Below are 22,857 nucleotides of genomic sequence, written 5' to 3'. Positions count from 1 at the left end.
AAGGGCAGGTTTCTAAAATCCAGACTCAAAAACGCAGATGTTGAACTCAAAACCCATATATGTGTGTATATGTGTGTGAGAGAGGCAGAAGAAAAAGTTTAGTATAGGTTCAGATTTTGTACAAATACATATTATCAGTCAGTCAGTCAGTTGTCCCCCTGCCTGTCACTTCCTTCCACAACATGAACTATACTCCTTTCTAAAACAACTTTCTTTTCGCATCTCTAATGTCCCTTTTCACTTTTACCTTCTTTTCCGACTGATCGCAATATTTAAGACAAACAAAACTTCCTTCAGGAAAGTTTTAACTCTTTAACCCCTTAATTGATGCACTCTGTGCTTTTTAATATTCTTCTTATGTTTTTTTTATTTATTTTTCCATCAACTGTTTTACTTGAAACTTTTTAAACTATTTAACTTATTTACACTCAAACGTCCACGCTGTGAAAAACCAAACTTATCTTCCATATTAAAGCACATTTAACACAATCATCCCCACTTTTTCCTTTCATTATTTTATAAATCAGAGTATGAAGAAGGAGACACCCCTGATGCCTCAAGGTTCCGGAACCATTTTTTTTTACCTGTTCAGCGGCACGTCTGCCCACTGGCTTTTCTCCTTTATGAGGTGTAGAAAATTGCTAAAAACCACCCGCAAAACCCTGTGTTTTGCTTTATCCCATTGTTACCAATGAGAACCTCCCTGCAATTCCTTTTGCAGGGTAACCGGGCCCTCAGCTGATGTCCTCCCTCTCGCAACTCTGGAACCTAATTAATTAGTTAGGAGATGATGGTTAATGTGTAATAAAAATAATAATATACATTATATCATACAGAGCAACTTCTCACCCAGATATATTTGACGACAAATTGTTTGGATCTAATCAGCCAGAAGCCGCAGGCGGACATGAGGACTCCACTACCGTAATATGGAGGTGGACTGAGGACAACGTCTCCAGGCTGGCCAGGCGTCCGTGTCCCCGTCCTGCAGTCTTCTCTGGCACGTTAGATCCTGTTCGTGACGCTAAAATTGTTGTGGAATTTTCTTATCAAAGTGGGTAGACGTTGACTCATAACAAGAGAAAATCCAGACTTTGTCTTAATAAGTTTTATTCAAAGGCATTCAGCGTTTGAAGACCCTGACACTGAGGTTAGTCAGTGAAACAGAGCCCCGATCAACATTTACACACAGTATTTATACCAGAACATGACAGTGTTATCTCAACTTCAAAGAGTCTGTGTTTTACGACCCTAGACCCTTCTCGGGTTCAAAGGTGACAAGGTTACCTAGGAACAACCATCTATTCTCCCAAAGGCATCACCCTAAAAAATGGCCTTAACCATTAAACTTCTGATAATGACTTTTACAGCTTTCTCCAATAACACAGAGGTTCAGGGGAGTGAGGTAACCCAAAGGTCATACATTGTGGAATGCCTACTGAAAGAATTTCCATCACAATATACGCCCTGACTCGTGTCAGGGATTTAGGAAAAAAGTAAAAGTATTTTTGAATTGAATTTTGTTTTATGAAGATGTATTCAGAGATATGTTTTGAAGAAAAGGTCCTCTGCGTCGGCTTTGAGAGGAAATCAGTTGTCTTTTCATCATTTTTATATTAGTAGACTTTCTTTCCACATAATTGGCGGCCCGTACTGGGAATCTTTTTGCTGAGGGAGAAGAGATAAGTGGCCAGTCCAGGTGGAGGGACACAAACTGCTGAAACGGGCCCGTTGAACCAGAAGGGGTAATACTATCTGTCTCTTCTGTTACACTTTAGAAATACGGCTGTCCGTAGGCCCTCCGCTCTGGTTATTATTAATTCAAGTGAATTAATCAGATGTATCCCTTTCAAATTAGACAAGACATCTGGGTTTCCTTAATGCATCAACGCATGCTTGCGTGTGCAAGGAGGCTAACAGTCAAAAAACACAAAATTGGAATTGGCTACCTGGCAGTTTTGAAATAAGTAATATTTACGTCCCAGCTGGAGTTGTGGCCTAGGAATAATCCTAACATTATAGTGTGTCTGTCCAATACTATTTTTTCTCCTGGGAAATAAGTCACCACTGCAGGAAATTATAAATATTTGATATACAGTATATAAGAAAAATGTTATAAAAGAAACGTAGTTACCTTGAGATTAAGTAGCCGGTGGACTTAGATGAGGTGAGTTGAAACCTGTTTAAAATGCCTGAGGGGCAGAGATTTTAAGAGCTGAGTAATATTTGACTGAAAGGCAAAGAGAAATTGTAGTTAAGCGAGTGCATGTGCACAGGGTTTTTTTCTAGGGGCATTTGAGGATGACCCTTTGGAGAGTTGAAGCCTGAAACTGAGATAACTGCAGTATTTTTGTTTTTGAGATCTCTGTGGTGAGTGGAGTTTGGTGTTCTGCAGAAATGTTAAATTGATCCTGTTAAAGGGATTGGAGTCAATAATATAATAATTAAAAATGTAAGCACACAATTTTGAAATTGACTTGCTAGACCATCAACAAACTATTAATCAGGTCAGTGGACCCCAGGGGCATGAAAAAGGATGAAAAAGTGTGTGTGAGATGTATGAATGAAAAGGCTTGGATCCGCAGCGTATGGCAGATAGATGAATGGGTGAATCTCTGAATGACGTATGAACATTGGTGTTTTGTATTCATGTGAGTTGTATGCGATGTCAGACTGCACTCTGTATGAGTGTGGCCATTGAAGCGAGTTGCATGTGATGAGAGACTAAAACTGCATGTTCAGATTTTGATAACCTTAATTGCTTTCTAAGTTTCATTTGCTGTGGTAAAACAATAGATTAGATTTTGTGGTGGCACCAGAAGTTTTGGTTTGATTTGTTTATGGTTCCTACAAGTATGGGTTAAATGTTGAGTTATGCCCAAGTCAAATATTGGTATAGCTGTGTTACTGGTTAAAACTACTGCTTGAATTTTTTTTCACTCTTGAAGGGATAGACGTAAAACTCCTTATGCACTTGGATTAGAATGAAAGCATCCTTTAAATAGGGGAAGGCGTTTCTGGTAGAAGTTGACACTAGAATAAAACCTTGACTAAGAGCGAGAAAAAACAGGAAAAAGGCTCTGCAGGCTTAAGGGAAGGAATTTCTGGTTGCAAGTGTGTGTGTGTGTGTGCCTGCACACATGCCGCGTCTTGCCTTCCAACAGCGCATGACGAAAAGAATCGAAAAGAGTGTTCTTGTGTGACACACAGCACCCACCCACGCACGCACGCACACACACGTACACATGCGTAACACAAACACCTACAACACACATACACACGCAAACACAGAAACAAACAACAGACACACACAAATGTGGGGAGCAAAATACAGAAATGATGTAAAAAGGAAAGTATGAATATCAAATGCCAGCATATGTCTGTCTAAATGTTTGTCCATGAGTTCATCTAAGTGTTTAGCTAAGTGTTGAATCCGTCTGTTATACATGTGGGTTTATTTGTCACTAACATTTGATTATCCAAATTTTTTTCCCTTTCTTTTTGAGAAGAAATAGTTTCACAAAAGAATGACATATTTTTAGTAACTCCTTGGGGTTGTAGGCCTCTTAGTGCTCACAAAGTCCGGACTTATGATTGAATAATTGAGTAGTTTAAATTCAAGTGAGCGCGGTGTGGTCTGCAGTTACCTTACAGTCTAAATTACCTTTTTAAAATGGGCAAGAAAGAGAGATCATATTTCTCCTATTTTAGCTTCCCTTCATTGGCTCCCTGTTAAATCCAGAATAGAATTTAAAATTCTCCTCCTCACATATAAAGCCCTTAATGATCTAGCTCCATCATACATCAGAGATCTGATTGTTCCATGTGTTCCTAACAGAGCACTTTGTTCTCAGACTGTAGGTTTATTGGTGGTTCCTAGAGTCTCTAGAAGTAGAATGGGAGGCAGATCCTTTAGTTATCAGGCTCCTCTCCTGTGGAACCAGCTCCCAGTTTTAGTCCGTGAGGCAGACACCCTGTCTACTTTTAAGGCTAGGCTTAAAACTTTCCTTTTTGATAAAAACTGAATTAAATTGAACTTTAAAGCTGGTACACCTGAATTTCCACGTGGGCCAAAAAGGATACTTCCACTTTATTCTATTCTGAGATTCTCATTCAGTTTTCTACATATACAATTTTATTAGGCCCGAGCAGGAAAACAGCAAGGGCCTATTGTAATCGTAGGATTTCTTATTCTTTCTTCCGCTGCGTCTTTGCGGGGGCAATTTGGGGACTTTTCCATGCACAAAAACTCACAAGATTTTACCCAAAATTGGTCCCCGCGTGAAATTCTTGTTCCTTAATGTCGTTGTCAGTGGGCGTGGCCAAACGGCTCTACAGCGCCCCCTAAAGTGAGATAGGCCGAACCGTAAGTCTTAGAGATCTGAAATTTGGCACACAGGTAGAGCTCCTCAAACCAAGAGAAAAAGTCTCTTGGGGGTATAACCTAAAACACACAGGAAGTCGGCCATTTTGGATCAAAGGCTAATTTTTGGCCGTTTTTCACTCTTACTCACCTCGAACTTTAACGACCTCCTCCTAGGGATTTTGAGCTATCGACTTCATATTTCGTCAATACGCAGTTAAGGCATGGGGGATTAAAAGTTATCAAAATCGTGAGTTTACAGCCATGTTTACGGGGCTTGGCCGGGCCACAAACTTGGCGTTTGCGCCCAAAGTGAAGAAATGCAATAACTTTCCCAAACAAACGCCAAATCACACCAAATTTGGCATGAAGGAGGACCTTCGGGATCCCGACAATCCTATGGGGTCATATGCTGACATCATAAAAGCCACGCCCCCTGGGAACAGAAAGTCACTTTTTTTACTTGGAAAGGTCGCTATCTGGCTGTCTACTTTCAATCTGCTTCAAACTGTGTCAGGTGACTGATAACTAGTGGTCTAACTTCGTTTGAAGCACAGTGACTTTTCATAAAGGGGCGTGGCCATGCCAGCACGACGAAGTTGGACGTCACGCCATGGCCATACGTTTGGCTCTAATTTCCACATACATCATCTGATCTGCACCAAATTCAATATGATTGATCCTAGTCCAGTCCCCAACAGATATCTGATGACATATTTGGTGGGCGTGGCCTAATTTGTCCACAGCGACCCCTAGAAAACTTAAACAAATCAGCCCCAAGCCATGCTTTGACCGAGGAATCTGAAATTTGGTACACATACGTAACTTCTCAGGACCTACAAAAAAAGTCTCTTGGAGCATTGGTCCAAACCCCATAGGAAGTCGGCCATTTTGGATAGAATTTGCCATTTTGACCCCGGTTTTGCCCTTTCTAGCCCACATATCTGAGCGAACTCCTCCTGCAGCTTTTGACTTAGAGACATGAAAATCACTCAGTTTACTCTTAAGGCATTGGGGATCAAAAGTTATCCAAAGCTTTTTGATACATGAAAGCGTGTCGGCGTGGCCATGCCTCAAAATAGGACTTCTCGCCATAAAAGACGAATTTGATATAGCTCCTACAAGGAAGGTCACAGAGACCTGAAACCTTCTGGTATTGATCTGCCTCTAGCCCTGAACAATATTCACTGATCAGATGCTGACATCATCGAAGCCCCGCCCCCTGAGAACAGGAAGTATAATGTTTCACTTAGTCTGGTCCATGTTTGATCTCCTTCATCTAATCAACATAAAACTGTCCCAAGTGACAGATAACATGATAATCTAAGTTTGTGTCTAGTACTGACTGGTTTGGCTGGAAGGTGTGGCCGTTGCGGCGCGGCGAACTCTGATGCCCCACCATGGCGATACGTTTGGCTCTAAATTTCACATGCGTGGCCCGATTTACTACAAACTCAATATGGTTGATCTTTGACAACCCCCAAACACCTGTATTGTATTACATTGAAATTTGGATCAACAGCGCCCAAGTGTTCTATCTTCCTCATACATCATCGGATCCACTTCAAACGTAGTATACATGATCATGAGTTAATGATGGACATGTTGGCACAGGCAATAGATGACATCACTTTAGCCTTGCCTACTAAGAAACAAATGAGTGCAGCTTCCATATGGAAGATCCGATTTACTCCAAATTTTGAATGCTTTTTGCCAGACAAAACTGCATGACCGAAGATCCTATGACATGTTGCTCACTGTGCCACGTGCTGGCGACGTGTTGAAGTGAAGAGGTGTCATTGTTGGTGGCGTGTAGGAGGCGATGCCAGGCTCCCGCGGTCACTGCACAGACCGAGTTGCGCTGAGGTGCGAGGGCCTTCAAGGCTGCTTGCAGCTTTCTAGTTTCCTTTGCTTTCAGACAGTCAGTCAGTCAGTCATTTTCTACCGCTTATTCCATAGTGGGTCACGGGGGAGCTGGTGCCTATCTCCAGCAGTCTATGGGCAAGAGGCAGGGTACACCCTGGACAGGTTGCCAGTCCATCGCAGGGCAACACACAAACACACACTCATTCATACACCTAAGGGCAATTTAGAGTTACCAATTAACCTAACAGGCATGTCTTTGGACTGTGGGAGGAAGCCGGAGTACCCGGTGAGAACCCACGCATGCACAGGGAGAACATGCAAACTCCATGCAGAAAGACCCCAGGCCAGGAATTGAACCCAGGACCTTCTTGCTGCAAGGCAACAGTGCTACCAACTGCGCCACCGTGCAGCCCGCTTTCAGACATTTCTTTTCAATTGGGGCTCTATACACACAAGGAAGTATTCTGTAGTTTTTCCTTTCATACACACTTGATGTAAAAGGACTGACTGGAGAGCATTTCACTACGAAGAAACGATTAAAAAATAAAAAGAAGGGTTGACAGTGACAGTGGATCTGACCACAGATACTCCTTACCTAAACAAAACAAAGGTTTTATTTAGGAAGGAGGAAATGCTCTTATTTTTTCATTCAAAATATCCTTCATTTCATAATTAGCTTGTTAAGATCAATGCTTTGCGCAGCCAAATTTATCATCTTAATTTATCAGTTATATACCTACTATGTGATAGTATTGTTTTCTCATAAACTTTCTAAGATCCTAAGGTAATAAAATCATGAAGTTATTAAATCAACATGGATTTACTGCACTCAAATGAATAAAAATCTTTGACTAATTTGTTTTTAAGCCACAAGACAATTTGTGTAGTATAAATATATTATCTAGAAATATCAACTAAAAGGCAGCCAAGGTTTTTGCTCTGGCCAGAAATTACTTTGTATTTTATTTTATTCATTATTCATTAGTGACTCACCTTTGGTTGTGATAACTCATTTATTGTCCTCATTACAATCTGTGTCTCACATCACTGTGGAGGAATTCTGGCCCCTTTCCTTTACAACATTGATTCAGTTCACTGAGTTCAGCCCAGACCCCCACTAATGTTCTGCCATGGGAGTTTTGGTTGAGTGAAGAACTGGACTTGGTAACAGCTTGGGTTTTCTTTTGGCTTTTCTGTTGTACAATTGGGATCATAGTGTGATGTTAATAAACCAGTTTGGGCAAAGCTTCACCTGTCAGACATATTTGACTCAGAAGAGTTGGTGGCTGACTTAATGCTGATTATACTTAGTACCAGAAACAAAGCCATTTATAGTAAACATTTTCTAGTAGAAATATAATAAGCAAAATGTCAAATCTATAAAATTATTTAACCAGAAAGGGCCCAAGATACACCTTCTTCTAGGCAAGTCCTGATCAGGATTGCTGCCTAAAAAAAGACTTAATACCGTTTTAAGGAAAACGAAATGTCAGAAATTTTAAAAGAAAATAGAGAAACAAAGTGACCAGAAAAACAGTCAAAATAGACAAATATGAATAAAATATTTTCAACAATTCCAATTAATAATTTCACATAAGCTAAAAAAAAGTAGTTTCCAGAAAACCCTAGAAAATGTGAACTTATGTTTTGATAGTTAAGGTCAATAAAGACTGCAAGAAGAGATAAATTTGCTCTCCATATCAGAGCTGTGTGGACAAAATGAAGTTATGATTTTGCAGCTTGTTCTTGACCCATATTCTGGTCAGAACTTCTTCCTGTTTCTTCCTGTCAGAATTTGGTCAGAAGTTTGAAGAATGTGGTCACTAAACTGACAAATGCTGTAGTTGAGGGACTTATGAAAACTTTCCAGGAGTTCTTGTTAAGTATGAAATGTTCTGGCCAGAAAGAAATTTGAGGAAAACAAGTGTGTCTAAGTTCATCAGATGTTTATGAACTTCAGATATAAAAATTGGTGGAAATAAAAAAATAAATAAAAAAATGTAAGAGTTCACTTCAGCATGTGCTGGAATAACAGAATCATTAAAATGATCCAGTAAGGATAAAATGTTAAAAAAGGTTTTGCTGAATTCAAATTGATTTTTTAAGATCAGGAAAATGATTTGTCTAAAAAGGGTTTAAACTATCTTCCCAGACTGAGCAGGGTAGTTTAGATCATTACCCATCATATCAAGGTAAAAGGTGCATTTTGAGCCTAATAAGTTAGTATATTTGTTTTGTAATGATCTATATAAGTCACAGCCTATAGCCATGTTTTTTAATTTACTTTGGTCTTTGTCTTAGACAGGGTATCTGCAGGTTTCAGCAAGTCAAATTTCAGACTTTTTAAGACCTTTTTAATGCCAGCTTGAATTAAATTTAAGGCCCTAAAAATCTGTAAATATATCCTGCTGTATTACAATCAAGAATAGCATGTGTATCACACAATAAGACACATTCATGTTTAGTTTTTGTCTATTTATGAATACAACTGAACCAGAGAGGACTTTTATCACTTTATGCTCAATAAAGTGATAAAGGTGCTCTCTGGTTCAACTGTTGTATGAACAAGTGCAAATAAAATGTGCTCGCCATTTGTGAGTCAGTTAACATCAAAAACACATCTCCTCATCCCCTCATTGGAGTTGTAAGACTGTTGCTTGCCCACTGTGTATAAAATCCACAAAACCTCTTACTTAAGAGTTTGTGTCGCACCAAGTGCTGCTCTTAGATCAGTGCTAGTAGTAGCAGCGGTGGCCGTTTTCTGAGGAGTTTTAGCCACGCAAGGAGAGCAAAACAGTGACATTTCTGGGGTCTTGATTTGACCATCCTCGACTCCACTTGGCTTGCTTTGCGAGCGTTTCCATTACAGTTTTTTTCCATACCGGTACTTTTTTGTCTCTGCTCCTGAGCAAGTAAGATCAGGGCTGAGTAGGGACTACATGTGAGATGAACTGTTCAGTTAAGAGAATCAGTTCACTTATTGGCCGTGGGACCAGGAAAAATAAGGTTTTCACTGAGGTAGTACAGGGAAAAGTTAATAAAACTCAAAAGCGATTACAAAAATATTAGGGACCACATTTGCTGGAGCAGGTTAAATTGAAATACACTTTCAGCCTGAAAGAAAAAAAAAAAGGAATCATCAGCTTTCTGAATTACATGGAGGTGGGGAGCTTTGTTTAATAAATTCCTAAGACACAAACATTTCCCCCAAAACACACAAACCAATACCACCTTGAAACAGCGTGCTTTAGCAAACAAGCGTCTAAATGAGGAGGGAGCAGGCAGAGAGCAGCTGCCCGTAATCAGACTGCCTGCATCTGATCAAACAGGAAGAAACCTATGAATCTGCAGATCACGAATGTCCTATATCTAACCTTAAACTTCAGCGTGCTCAGAAGTCCTTGGTTTTGTGCTTCAAAGTCCTTGTCCTTGTTATTGCCATGGCTGAGACAAAAACTTCCTCATAAAGCCCAAAATGTTAACTTCTTCAAATCAAACTTTGGATCTTCACCAGTCTAGACAGCAGCGTCTCTCCTGCCACACCCCCTAACATCAGAACCCCTGTACCGTATTTTAGAAGTTCTGGCTGGGTTGTGGTCCAGATAATTATCCCAGTGGATCATTTTATACATGAAAAAATATATATAAGAAATTCTTGCATATATAATAATACAAGCAAAGTCCTTCGAGAAGAAACTACGTAAATGAGAATATACGAGATTTAAATAGTCCGGCCACAATCAAAATTTAAGACGTGTAAATAACGTATTTAAGGCCAACTTATATTTTTGCCCTGAATTCAAAACATTTTAAGGCCTCAATTTTAGATACATGAATTTCAGACTTGTGCGGACACCCTGTTAGAAGACCTGACATCTAATCACTGAACCAGGATCAGGACCAGCTTATTTCATACAATCCAGGTTCCAGGGTATGATGATCCTGAATCTTCTAAATTATAGGTGTCAAACTCAGGCCTTCAGTATAATTACATTTGGCCCCTACTAGATAATCCCTACTGTCAACTACAGCTGAGTTCGAATCGGCAACCCACCGCTTTCAAGACGAACCACTACCACTGCAGCCATCATCACCGTGCATAAAGAATGATTGTGTTCTTTATGCACTTTTCCTTGCTGTTCTAAGGCATGGACTTGAACAGTTGGCTCTTCATTATAGAAAATTATCATTATTTGTAGCCTTCAGAAAAAGGTGTACTTGCTTAGGAATTTAATTCTGAATGCTACAAATAGAGAAATATGCAAAACATTGTCATCCATTTGATATTTGATTTCACTTGTGCTTATAGTAATAGGCATTGCTTGCTTTCATATTAAAAGGTTTGTCATGACATCTCAGAAAGAAAAACCTTCTGAATTGCAGACAGTTTTTCAACAGATATCAATTTTGTCCAAGTTATTAATTTTGTCCCAATTTTAGACACTCCTGTTCTACATGGAGCATTTAAAAAAAAATCAGAAATAGCAAAAACTCTAGATTTAAAATGCATCCAAGCTAACTGAACATCAGTTATCAGAGAGAAAATATTCACATCACTATACCTAAAATCATTTAAAGGGGCTTGTTCTGTAAAGTGATCACATATAAAATATCTTCTGAATAAAATGTGGTTTACATCTGAGCATCTTGCAGGTTTGCACACAGACAACTACACAATGGTTACTGACATCATTACAAGTAACTGCAGAATGTCTGTGCCGTGCATTTGTTAGAATCACATCAGGCAATGAGCTCTGGCTCGATGTTTCTTTGTGTTTGGTTGAGTTGGTGAATGTACTGCATGACCTACACCAAACACAGAGAGTCACTGTAGCAATTTTGTTTTAAAAAGGAGGTGGTACCTAACACATTACACACTGACAAAATTCTTTGCTCAAAAGTACCATATCTTGTTGCTTTTAAGTGGCAGTAAAAAAAACTAGACAAACTCAGAAAGGAAAGAAGGAAAAGAAAACCCAAGGCAACAGCACTCAGCTCAATTATATTTATGAAAAAAGATACAAAAGGTGAAATATCTGGTAAAATATTCAGATTGCAGACAAAACTCAATTTTAATTGATTCAATTGACTCGTAATAGAAAGGCCATCATTGCTGAATTAATACTTCATCTGTTGTGATTACACTCCCACATTCATGGTTTCAGTGGCTTATTACTGATTTATCTACTTGTAGAATCTAGAGATTTCCAGGTTAGGAGGAAAGGTGGAATATTGTAGGACATACCCAAGCAGTGACACTAAAAACAGGAGATGACCAGCGTTCCATGGTTACTACAGGACTCTATTAAAATAAGGCCGAAGATCCTCTTTGATGACCACACACTGGCAAACAAATCTACTACATTAGTTTTGCTTTACCCAAATCAGGAGGAGGAAATAAAAAAGTGACAGTGCTCAGCTGCCACTGTTGGTTGGATAAACTGAAAATTAGACATTTGTGATTTTTGCTGCCACCTTTGCAGTGAGCCTTGAAGGCATTGTCATTTCTTCTGTCCAGTCAGCCATAGTGCCTGTTCACAGGTTAACAGGGCCTCCCATGGCTACTGTGAGCTTGGATACTTCAGGCAAAATCTGTTAAATGCATCATAAATGGCCAGTCTGGGGGAAAAAAACATCAAATAATCATTTGGTTAACATGATGCCTGAAGATACAGATAAATTATATAAATGATTTTTAAACAAAAGACAATAAAAATTATAACCACAAATGAAGTCCGATATTTGCAAAACAAAACAGTGGAAATAGTAAATATTTAAAGTACCATATAGAAAAACAAATATAAAAATACAAATGAAAATCTTGACAGACATGAACTGATGAAATAACCTTTAAAATTTGTGGGAGAGTGGCAGTAAAAGTTATGTTTTCAGTCCTCTAAAGGAACCAACAGTTTCAGGGAGTTTGTTCCAGAGGTGAGGACCATCGAAAATAAAAGCTGCCTCATCTTGTTTACTTCTGGTGCTGGGAACACAGTAAGCAGGTCTCTGAAGACCTGAGAGGGGGCTTTCAAAATGTATGATTCAAACATCTTGGGTGTTCTTTCACAAGCTTTTTGCAATTCTTTACTGGAAGTTTACCCAATTCCTCCTGTTAGAACTAAGTAACTGGGTCCGATATGCAGGGCCACCTGGCTCACACACTCACCTTTTAACAATTTTTCTGTGGTAATGATATCACACCTTTGTGATGGCCACAACAAACATTCACTTTGTTATCCTTAAACCACTTTGTAACTAATTTGGCAGTATGCTTAGGGTCAATGTCCATTTGGACGACTGATTTGTGATCAAGCTTTAAAGTCCTGGCTGATGTCTTGAGATGTTGCTTTAATATTTAATATTTGATGCTTTCCTCATTATGCCAACTTCCATAATTCACATTTGGGATGTTGTTCTCAGATTTGCAAGCTTCCTCCAAATATGAACATAGAACATGTATTCAAAAATTTACATATTTCAGCCCATGTTCTGTATAGGACTCATTTCATTTTGGATAAGCACATTTTCTTACTAGCTTCACCAAGCATCTTCACAAGGTCTTTTGCTGTTGTTCAGAGGCTGATGCGTACATTTCTAAACATGTTCATCTCTGGAACACAGAACCTGTGTCCTTACTGAATGGTGGGATGGCTGCACATTTCATGCCGTTTATCCTTATGTATAATTGTTTGAACAGAGTAACGTACCCTTTCTGTTTCTGCTCTCGGTGGAGGAGGACGCTTTTCTCCAGTCTCCAGCACCCTCCCCTGTCTGCCCTGCTTCTGCTCTGTGTCTTGTCTTCTTTCGGAGCCTCTTTTTGCATATCTCCCGAATTATGAATTATGGATCTGGTCAGCTGGTCTCTCAACGCAATTGATCAAATTTTCTCGATGGGAAGACTGGGTATGGAAGAGCCCTCTTGTCCAGACAGGACATTCTTCTCCGGATACACAATGGACTCCTGCCAGAAGTGGAGGATTGTGTGTCTGATAATGAATGTCAGTCGAGGACGTGGAAGATGTGTACATAATTGGATTTCTGATAATAGGATTTCTGCAGATACCTGGCATATTGTGAAATTGGGGAAACGTTGGCAGCGGTTCTTGCCCTTACAAGGCTGCCTGGCTTATGTGAAGGGATCTGCAGAGCTATCAACACTCAGACTGAAATGTTAAGGGAGCAGAATTGCAAACTGGATGTGATCCTACAAGATCGCAAGCTGGCTGCGATTCCTGGACTCAGAGGTGAAATGGGATAATTCTTGGAGAAGTTGTATGTTTGGATCTGGCGAAAGACCAGGAATTTGGATGTTTGGATTCGCCATTGAGAAGCACCGGCGAGACTCTCAAGGCTGACGGAAAATTAAGAGTCAGTCTGACCCAAATAATTGTTGTTTTTCTGAATCTGGCTCCCCTGCACAGCTTTGAGGGCTGGCTATCTTCAACTTCTTCTGGAAGTTTTGTAAACATGACGCTCTGCTCCCTGTGCCCCTTCCCTTCCCTGAGGACCTGCTCAGAACCGTGTGGCCGGTTGATGAACACTCCATTGTACCATCAAGGACAATGGCCTCTGTGACAGTGCTTCATGGACTTACTTTGCACACACGCACATGCTCATTTAAACATACCCACCCCTGACACACAGTCTTCACCGTATCCCTGCAATATGTTGCCTCGTGCTGAGGTTTTTGTTTGATATCTCAAACTGTATCCTGCTAAGGATAAAGTGTAAAATATGATTTTTTCCCCTCGTCTTACCTAATGTGGTCTTTCTTCTTATTAGATTTTTAGATTTCTTAGAAGGATTGTATTACAACTATTTCATACCAGTGAAAGCCAAACATTATTAGTATTTGAAATTTTGGACTAAAACTGTTTTATACCAGTGAACCCAGCTTCTCTACTTAGACTTCAGCGAGTGCCCATGACTGTTACTATTTGAATGATGGTACCACAACTGCCTCATACCAGTGACCTCAAGGATTAATATTATCATTTTTCTTCTAGCACAGGATGAATTCCTTACCACAGAGGACTTAATGATCTAATTACTTTATTAGAAAGATTGGATTAGAACCAGCTCTTACCAGTAAACTCCCAAGGATTATTAGTGTCATTTGATGTGTTTTCTGTGTTTGATTTTCTGTATCATTGTAATGTTTTTCCTCATGTACAGCGCTTTGAGTGCCTTGTTGCTGAAAAGCGCTGTATAAATAAACTTGACTTGACTGACCTTCAAACTTCTGGAAAATGTACCCAAGGATTAACCATACTGGCGGAGGTCCATAATTTTATTCCTGATATCTTGGATGATTTATTTTGACTTTTGATAGAACACTTCGGTGCAATTAATTCCAAACAGTTAAAAAAATTATTTTTTATGTTTTATCAGACATGCCATTGGTAATTCATATGTACATACTATGCTTAACAAAATTGTATTTTGTACTGTACCAATTTGTCATATACCAGTGATTTCCAGATAGTTGCAAAGAAACAAAATAAAAGTAATGCCTTCAAAAAAGACTGTAAAGGTACATAAATGGCAGTAGGAGCCAAAGCCTTGTGGTACTATAAGGAACTTCATTGGTTTTGTCAAAAACCTATAATGTGGCATGCCACACAAAAGAAAAACACCATGTGTGTCCCAATTAGTTTGTGAAATTTCTGAAGATTTACGTCAAAATCCAAGCAAACTAATTTTCAACAGTTTAGCTTACCTAAAGAAATTCTGTTTGAACAGGTATGCACTGATGTGTCCTCCATTGAGATATCTGACTTCACATCCAGGCCAAATCTCCTGCAGACTGAGGACTCCTGTTCGAGGAATGTAGGCATCCTCTCTGGCCTGTACCACGATTATGAGACTGGTGTCTACAGGTACTGGAAGAACGAGGAGGACAATTCTTTACTTTTCTGTACATTGTTGCTATTTCAAGACCTTGTACAAATATATACTTATATATTCAGCTGCATGATATAGCATGGCAAACAAATTGCAAGGGGACATTTTGTGCTCGTTTATTTAGAAGCAAATACAACAAATTCTATTCAATACAGTTTGTTTATACAGCAACAATTCACAACAAATATTGTCTTAAGGCCATCTACAAAAAAATTTAATTTCATATATTCACACAGTCAAACGTTGCTTGCATTGTGTCTTTCAGCAATCCCTCATACTGAGCATGCATGTAGCAACAGTGCAAAGAAAAATTCCCCTTTAACGGGAATAAACCTCCAGCAGAACCAGGCAGTTAATGGCAGTAGCAGCACTTTTAGTGGCTTCATCTAGGCCCCTAATACACTTAGACTGAATAAGGGAAGGAGAAAAGGAATTCAAGAATTCTGTATTTGCTGTACATAGGTTTTGTCTTATTTAATTTGATTGTTATATTTTTCAACACACAATTATCTTAAATGGTTGAAGAGGTCATAGAAACACAGGGTACTATAATATCAGTGTGGCCTGCCTGCTACCTTTTTCTAAATCTAATCGGCCCGGCCAAATGTAGGCAACCATCTGCTCTATATGACTTTGTAAAGTACCTTGAGACGACGTGTTGTGAATTCGCGCTATAAAATTAAAACTGAATTGAATTGAATAATATGCCAGAAACACCGCAAAAGGACACGTTAAAAAAAATTAAAATAAAATAATAGTTATTTTATTTCTGCCACACTTAATATGGTAACATTTAAAACGTTATGGAAAACTCAGAGATGTCTGACGTAAGAGTAGTGTGATGGAAATTCTTGCAGTAAGCATTCCACAGTGTATGATCTTTGGTTTACCTCACTCCAGTGAACATCTGTGTTAGAGGAGGAAGCTGTAAAAGCCATTATCAGAAGTTTAATGGTTAAGGGCATTTGTTAGGGTGATGCATCAGGGAGAGTAGATGGTTGTTCCTAGGTAACCTTGTCACCTCTGAACCCGAGAAGGGTCTGGGGTCATAAAACACAGACTCTTTGAAGTGTTGAGATAACACTGTCATGTTCTGGTATAAATACTGTGTGTAAATGTTGATCGGGGCTCTGTTTCACTGACTAACCTCAGTGTCAGGGTCTTCAAACGCTGAAGGCCTTTGAATAAAACTTATAAAGACAAAGTCCGGATTTTCTCTTGTTATGAGTCAACTTCTACCCACTTTGATAAGAAAATTCCACAACAGTAACAAGCTGGAATATCAGGGTACCTAATAGGCTTGCCAAAAAAAACGGTTATGAACAGACTTAAAGATTTGAGATGCAAAATACACTTCCTCCAAGAAACACACTTAACAGTCTCTGAAATTAGGCATATACAGCATAGGTGGCTTGAGCAAGTTATACATGTAACATATTACCAATTATGCTCAGGGGGTATCAATACTTATTCACAACATAGCTTTTCTACTTACTACTACCAATCAAGACCCCAAAGGGCAGTATGTGTTAACAAGTGGAAACATACTTTTCTTTTCACTGAATATGGTTAGTGTTTATGCTCTTAATGAGGACAATCCAAATCTTTTTTAGGATTTCTTCCTAACCTTATCTTCTTTGATGGGCCCATATATTATTGGTAGTGATTTAAATTGCACTCTGAACCCTCTACTGGATTGCTTAAAAAAATCTGATCCTCACAAGACACAATCTAGAAAATGTCTAACACAATATATGATAGCTTTAAAATTGACAGAAATTTTGAGAAAACCCAACCTTGTTGTCTATTAACATTGAGAACCTTGTACACTTTTTAGAATTGACGTCTGCTAGTCAGAAGGGTAAAAATCCCAGAGCTTGTTAAACTTATGGAAAACTAAATACTAAACTAAAAACATCAGAAGGGAAAGTATTAGTTTTACAAGTACTCGTACTCGTCGTCTTCCGCTTATCCGGGACCGGGTTGCGGGGGCAGCAGACTCAACAGAGACGCCCAGACGTCCCTCTCTCCAGACACCTCCTCCAGCTCCTCCAGGGGGAGCCCAAGGCGTTCCCAGGCCAGCCGAGAGACATAGTACCTCCAGCGTGTCCTGGGTCGTCCCCTGGGCCTCCTCCCGGTGGGACGTGCCTGGAACACCTCCCGAGGAAGGCGTCCAGGAGGCATCCGGTATAGATGCCCGAGCCACCTCAACTGGCTCCTCTCGATGTGGAGGAGCAGCGGCTCTACTCCGAGCCCCTCCCGGATGGCCGAGCTCCTCACCCTATCTCTAAGGGAGTGCCCGGCCACCCTACGGAGGAAGCTCATTTCAGCCGCTTGTATCCGTGATCTCGTTCTTTCGGTCATGACCCAAAGTTCATGGCCATAGGTGAGGGTAGGAACGTAGACCGACCAGTAAATTGAGAGCTTTGCTTTTCGGCTCAGCTCTCTCTTCACCACAACGGACCGGCACAGCGCCCCCATTACTGTGGCAGCCGCACCGATCCGTCTGTCGATCTCCCGCTCCATTCTTCCCTCACTTGTGAACAAGACCCCGAGATACTTAAACTCCTCCACTTGAGGCAGAAACTCCCCTCCAACCTGAAGAGGACAAGCCACCCTTTTCCGGTCGAGTACCATGGCCTCTGACTTGGAGGAGCTGATCCTCATCCCAGCCGCTTCACACTTGGCTGCGAACCGCCACAGTGCATGCTGTAGGTCTTGGCTAGAGGGGGCCAGCAGTTTTACAAGTACTAAAAATAAAATATGTGGCCCAGCCTAAAATATTAATTTCAGATTAATAAGGCTAAAATTTAAATGCTATGCTATCACTGGAATTTGTTATTCTAAATATGTTGTAAATATATTAAAAAGCCGAATTAAAAGGCAGTAACTATAGTTAAAAGCACAATAAAATTTAGCTAATTAATCTGTTAGAAGTGTTTGTAAAAACTGTTTTAAGCAACAAAAGGTTTTGCTCTTTAGGTGGGTAACATACTGTTTGTGTTTGCTAAAAGCTTGATTAAAATGTATATATCTTAAATGCACGCTCTGTCAACAACCTAACTGGTTGTGTTGTCAATCTTCTATTTTCTTTTATTTTATTGGTTGATGTAAACCTAATGTGCAATCACGTGTATGTTGGTGGGACTTAAGTGAGGTAAGAGTAAAACCATCCAGGTGTACGGTATTCGGCTGCTACTGTTTGCCAGAAGGAAGCTGAGAAACAAAGCTAAGGTCATAAAATTCTCATGGATGCAGAGTCTGCGTTCTTGTTTTGAACTGTTTAACCTTGTAATGAGGGAGTACTTGATGTATATGATTTTTGTGTTAAAGCGATGTGATATATGTTGAAGTGCATAGTGTGATGCTAATTGCGAGCTAGCATGTTTGCATTTTAGCACAAGCTAATGGTAACTGTATGTAGAGTATATGAGCCTTGGCCGAATATATGAACTAAATAGAGACTTCTAATACACATTGGACCAAGAGGAATTTTTTGGACTTTTCTGCTGTGGGGAGAAAGAACCTTGAGTGTATTCCATATAACCTGTGGTGTGAAGCAAATTACAACGCTGCTGTCGAGTGGGACCCACCTGGTGTTAGACAAGGCCTCATCCATTCCTCATACTGAACTAAAAGGATCTGTAAGTAGACTAAAGCATGTGCATTTTATTTTATGCTTGTTTACAACTGAAGCGACCATTTGTGTTTTCTGGTCTCCCGAGCCACATCTCAGGCCAGCAACAGTTTTCTTTATCTCAACAATTCCCTTTCTGTCACTGGCATCACTGGTCAAACCATGTCTCAAGTGAAATTTAAAGTGCCTCAGCTTCACATCATCACCTCTGGTAACCATCATGAATGGCGTGAGTTCTTTGTTGTCTCTTCCATCTCTCCACAATTAGTTTTGGGGTTTCCCTGGTTGCAGAAACATAATCCCGCTATTAATTGGGTGGAGGGCAGAGTAGAGAGATGGAGTAATCTCTGTCTCCAGAACTGCTTAAGAACTGCTGTCTCTCAAACAACTCAAACCTTCTGAGCCTGTTGATCTGTCCAAAGTTCCACCTGAATACCACAATCTCGCACCTGTGTTTAGCAAACAAGGGGCTCTTTCTTTACCTCTGCATCGCCCCTATGACTGCCCTATTGATCTCCTCCCAGGCGCTCCGCTACCATCCAGCAGACTCTTTAATCTCTCCGGACCCGAGAGAAAGGTCATGAAAGAGTACATTGAGGATTCTTTAGCATCTGGGATCATTCGTCCGCCTACCTCCCCTGTTGGCGCCGGATTCTTCTTCGTGGGTAAGAAGGACGGCACATTAAGACCCTGTATTGATTATAGAGGATTGAATCAAATCACTATTAAAAATAAATACCCACTACCACTTATTGATTCCATACATGAACAATTACATTCTGCCAAGATCTTCACTAAACTTGACCTGCGCAATGCTTACCATTTGGTCCAGATCCGAGAGGGTGATGAGTGGAAAACGGCTTTCAAAACCCTCCTGGGACATTTTGAGTATTTGGTTATGCCTTTCGGGTTGACTAATGCACCCGCTGTTTTCCAGGCTCTTATTAATGATGTTCTTCGTGACTTTCTCAACCTCTTTGTTTTCGTTTATGTGGATGACATTTTGATTTTTTCCCAGGACATAGAACAACATCGCCAGCATGTCAGAACAGTTCTCCAGAGGCTTTTTGAGAATCAACTCTTTGTTAAAGCCGAAAAGTGCGAATTCAGTGTCACATCTGTGTCTTTTTTGGGTTTTATTTTTGAGGCAGGCAGGTACAGAACTGATCCCGAGAAAACCAAGGCAGTGGCAGAGTGGCCTACTCCAACTGATCGCAGGCAACTTCAAAGGTTCTTGGGATTTGCAAATTTTTATAGGAGGTTTATAAGGAACTACAGTCAGGTCACTGCACCTCTCACTCAACTCACCTCCTCTCTGAAAACGTTCCATTGGACTCCTGAGGCAGAAAGGGCATTTGGGGAATTAAAGACTATTTTCTTCAGCACCCATATTGACCCATCCTGATCCATGTGCACAATTTATTGTAGAGGTTGATGCTTCTGACATTGGAGTAGGGGCTATTCTTTCTCAACGGTCTCCTCTGGATGATAAGGTACATCCATGTGCCTATTTTTCTCGTCGCTTGTCTCCAGCAGAGCAAAATTATGATGTGGGCAACCGTGAACTGTTAGCCATCAAGTTGGCGCTTGAGGAATGGCGGCATTGTTTAGAGGGTACTGAAGTCCCTTTTCTCATTTGGACTGATCATAAGAAACTCTCCTACATTCAAAATGCCAAGAGACTTAACCCCAGACAAGCCCGTTGGTCTCTGTTTTTTGCTCGTTTTCATTTTTCTACCTCCTACAGACACGGTTCCAAGAACATTAAGCCTGACGCTCTCTCTCGCCAGTTCTCTCATTCTGACCAACTCAAGACTGAAGCTTCCATCCTACCGGATTCTTGTATTGTGGGCTGTTGGAATAATTGAATATAGATTTATCTTATAGTTTCTCCTATTCTGTAACTTGACTATTTGATCTCATAACCTTTCATTATTTATGTGTGAGAAAGGATGTGATGAGTTTGTCTGCAGGATAATAAATGGAGCTGAGCTTGCAGAGAAGGAAGCAGTCCAGTTGAGGAGGTCATAAAAATGAAGGCTGATTGCACTGAACAAAAGGCACAACTGATCCTGGGAAGATGGAGGAGACTGTGGAAATGTGTTGTTAAAGGATAAAGCTGTTTATGACCTGTTTGCGATGCAGCTGTTGTTTTCCCATCCTTTAGAGAACAATGGTTTTGTAAACTAGGGACCCCCAAAGACAATAAAAAAGAGGAGGCGGACAGATGCTGTTCAGAGCGGTGCGAGATCTGTAACTGAGCAAATCTTGACCGTTTCTCCTCGCAAAGCGAGTAAAAGAAACTAATACTTTGTCTCTCTTTTCTTTTTGTGTTGTTATAAGTATTGTTAGGTTGGTTAAACCTGACATGGGCGCCCTCACCTGGGCCATTGAAAAGGACATCAGGGAGGCACAGAGGTCCGAACCTGACCCAGGTACTGGCCCAGTGGGCAAGCTGTTCGTTCCCAACTCTGTCGTCAATAAAGTTCTGGATTGGGTGCACAACAATAAATTGACTTGTCATCCTGGGGTGACTCGTATGATCACATTTACCAAAAGGTTTTTCTGGTGGCCGACAATGAACCTCAACATTAAAGATTTTGTTGCAGCTTGTCCCACATGTGCTCGAAACAAGAACACTAATCAACCCCCTGCTGGTCTTCTTCAACCTCTGCCCACCCCTAGCCGCCCCTGGTCCCACATTTCCGTTGATTTCATCACTGGTCTCCCGCCATCTGACGGTAGCACAGTCATCTTACTGTTGTTGACAGATTCTCTAAAACAGCCCATTTTGTTCCTTTACCCAAGCTTCCGTCTGCATTGGAGACTGCCCAACTCCTGGTTCTCCACGTTTTCCGCATCCATGGCGTACCTTTGGACATTGTTTCTGACCGAGGCCCGCAGTTCATCTCGCAAGTTTGGAAGGAGTTTTGCAAAGCTCTTGGTGCCTCTGTAAGTCTTTCGTCTGGATACCTCCCCCAATCTGATGGACAGACAGAAAGATGCAACCAGGAACTTGAAGTCGCCTTGAGGTGCGTACTAAATGACAACCCCTCTTCTTGGTGCAAACATCTCACATGGATCGAATATGCTCACAACACACATACTTCCTCTGCTACTGGTTTGTCCCCCTTTGAGGCTTCACTGGGCTATCTACCCCCGCTGTTTCCCAGTGTTTAATCTGACATCCTAGTCCCCTCTGTTCAGCATTATGTTTCCAGGTGTCGTAGGATCTGGCAACATACCAGGAGGACCCTCCTACGCACCCTGGAACAAAATAAGAGGTTCGCTAACCGTCACCGTTCTGCTGCACCTGTCTACCGCATCAATCAGAGAGTCTGGTTTTCCATCAGGAATATTAAATTAAAAGATACTTCTAGAAAGTTGGCCCCCCGTTTTATTGGCCCTTTTCTCATTGAGAGGATCATCAACCCATCTGCGGTGAGACTCAAACTACCATCTTCCATGCACATTCACCCTACTTTCCATGTTTCCCAGATCAAGCCAGCCTCGGAAAGTCCCCTGAGTCCTCCCACCAAGCCGCCTCCTCCTGCTCGACTCATTGATGACCACCCTGCATATACGGTCAATCGTATCCTGGATGTTCGCACCTCACTATCGTCTCCCCCTGGCCTGGGCTTTTAACATGGAGGCGCATGCTCCCGAACTACCGCCCATAACTCGGAAACCGTAAGGGCTATCGACGTCATTCCTGGACCGTTTTTCTCAGAACGGACAGGGGAACGAGAATATTAACACTTTTTTCTTGAAAATATAATATTAAAGGCACAACACTAGGTGAAAAGAAAGGGAAAAATTGAGAAAAACACAAAAGTGCCTGAACAAGCTCTCGAACATAGTCCAATAACTCAGAAACTATAAGGGCTATCCATTTGATTCATGCACCGTATGAATAAACGGGCCTTGCTGAACATTCATGGAGCTTCCCAAGTTCCTACAAAAATGTGTCTGGGAGGTGTGACCCTGTGAAAAAGTGGATAATTTTGACCATTTTTTACCCGAGTGAAGGTGAATTTTTCACTCTCAAACCTACTTCATGAGAAAATGATAAAAGGTATCCAAATAT

At 40.7% G+C, this 22,857-nt stretch overlaps 1 protein-coding gene across 2 annotated transcripts in view; it reads right to left on the bottom strand.

The window, feature by feature from the left end:
* Positions 1 to 11,220: 11,220 nt before the first annotated feature.
* abhd18 (abhydrolase domain containing 18) overlaps positions 11,221 to 22,857 on the bottom strand; it is a 107,025-nt gene continuing 95,388 nt past the window's right edge. For both annotated transcript variants that reach the window (XM_047354042.1, XM_047354043.1), the window contains 2 exons: positions 14,949 to 15,111; positions 11,221 to 11,848 (listed from right to left, as the gene is read on the bottom strand). In XM_047354042.1, the coding sequence (XP_047209998.1) occupies positions 11,791 to 11,848; positions 14,949 to 15,111 (221 nt within the window). In that variant the 3' untranslated portion in view covers positions 11,221 to 11,790. The remainder of the gene's footprint in view (positions 11,849 to 14,948; positions 15,112 to 22,857) is intronic.

Source organism: Girardinichthys multiradiatus, chromosome 23, assembly GCF_021462225.1.
Source record: "Girardinichthys multiradiatus isolate DD_20200921_A chromosome 23, DD_fGirMul_XY1, whole genome shotgun sequence".
NCBI lineage: Eukaryota > Metazoa > Chordata > Actinopteri > Cyprinodontiformes > Goodeidae > Girardinichthys > Girardinichthys multiradiatus.
The sequence above is the reverse complement of the archived record's forward strand: the minus strand, read 5'-3'. Positions and strand labels throughout refer to the sequence as shown.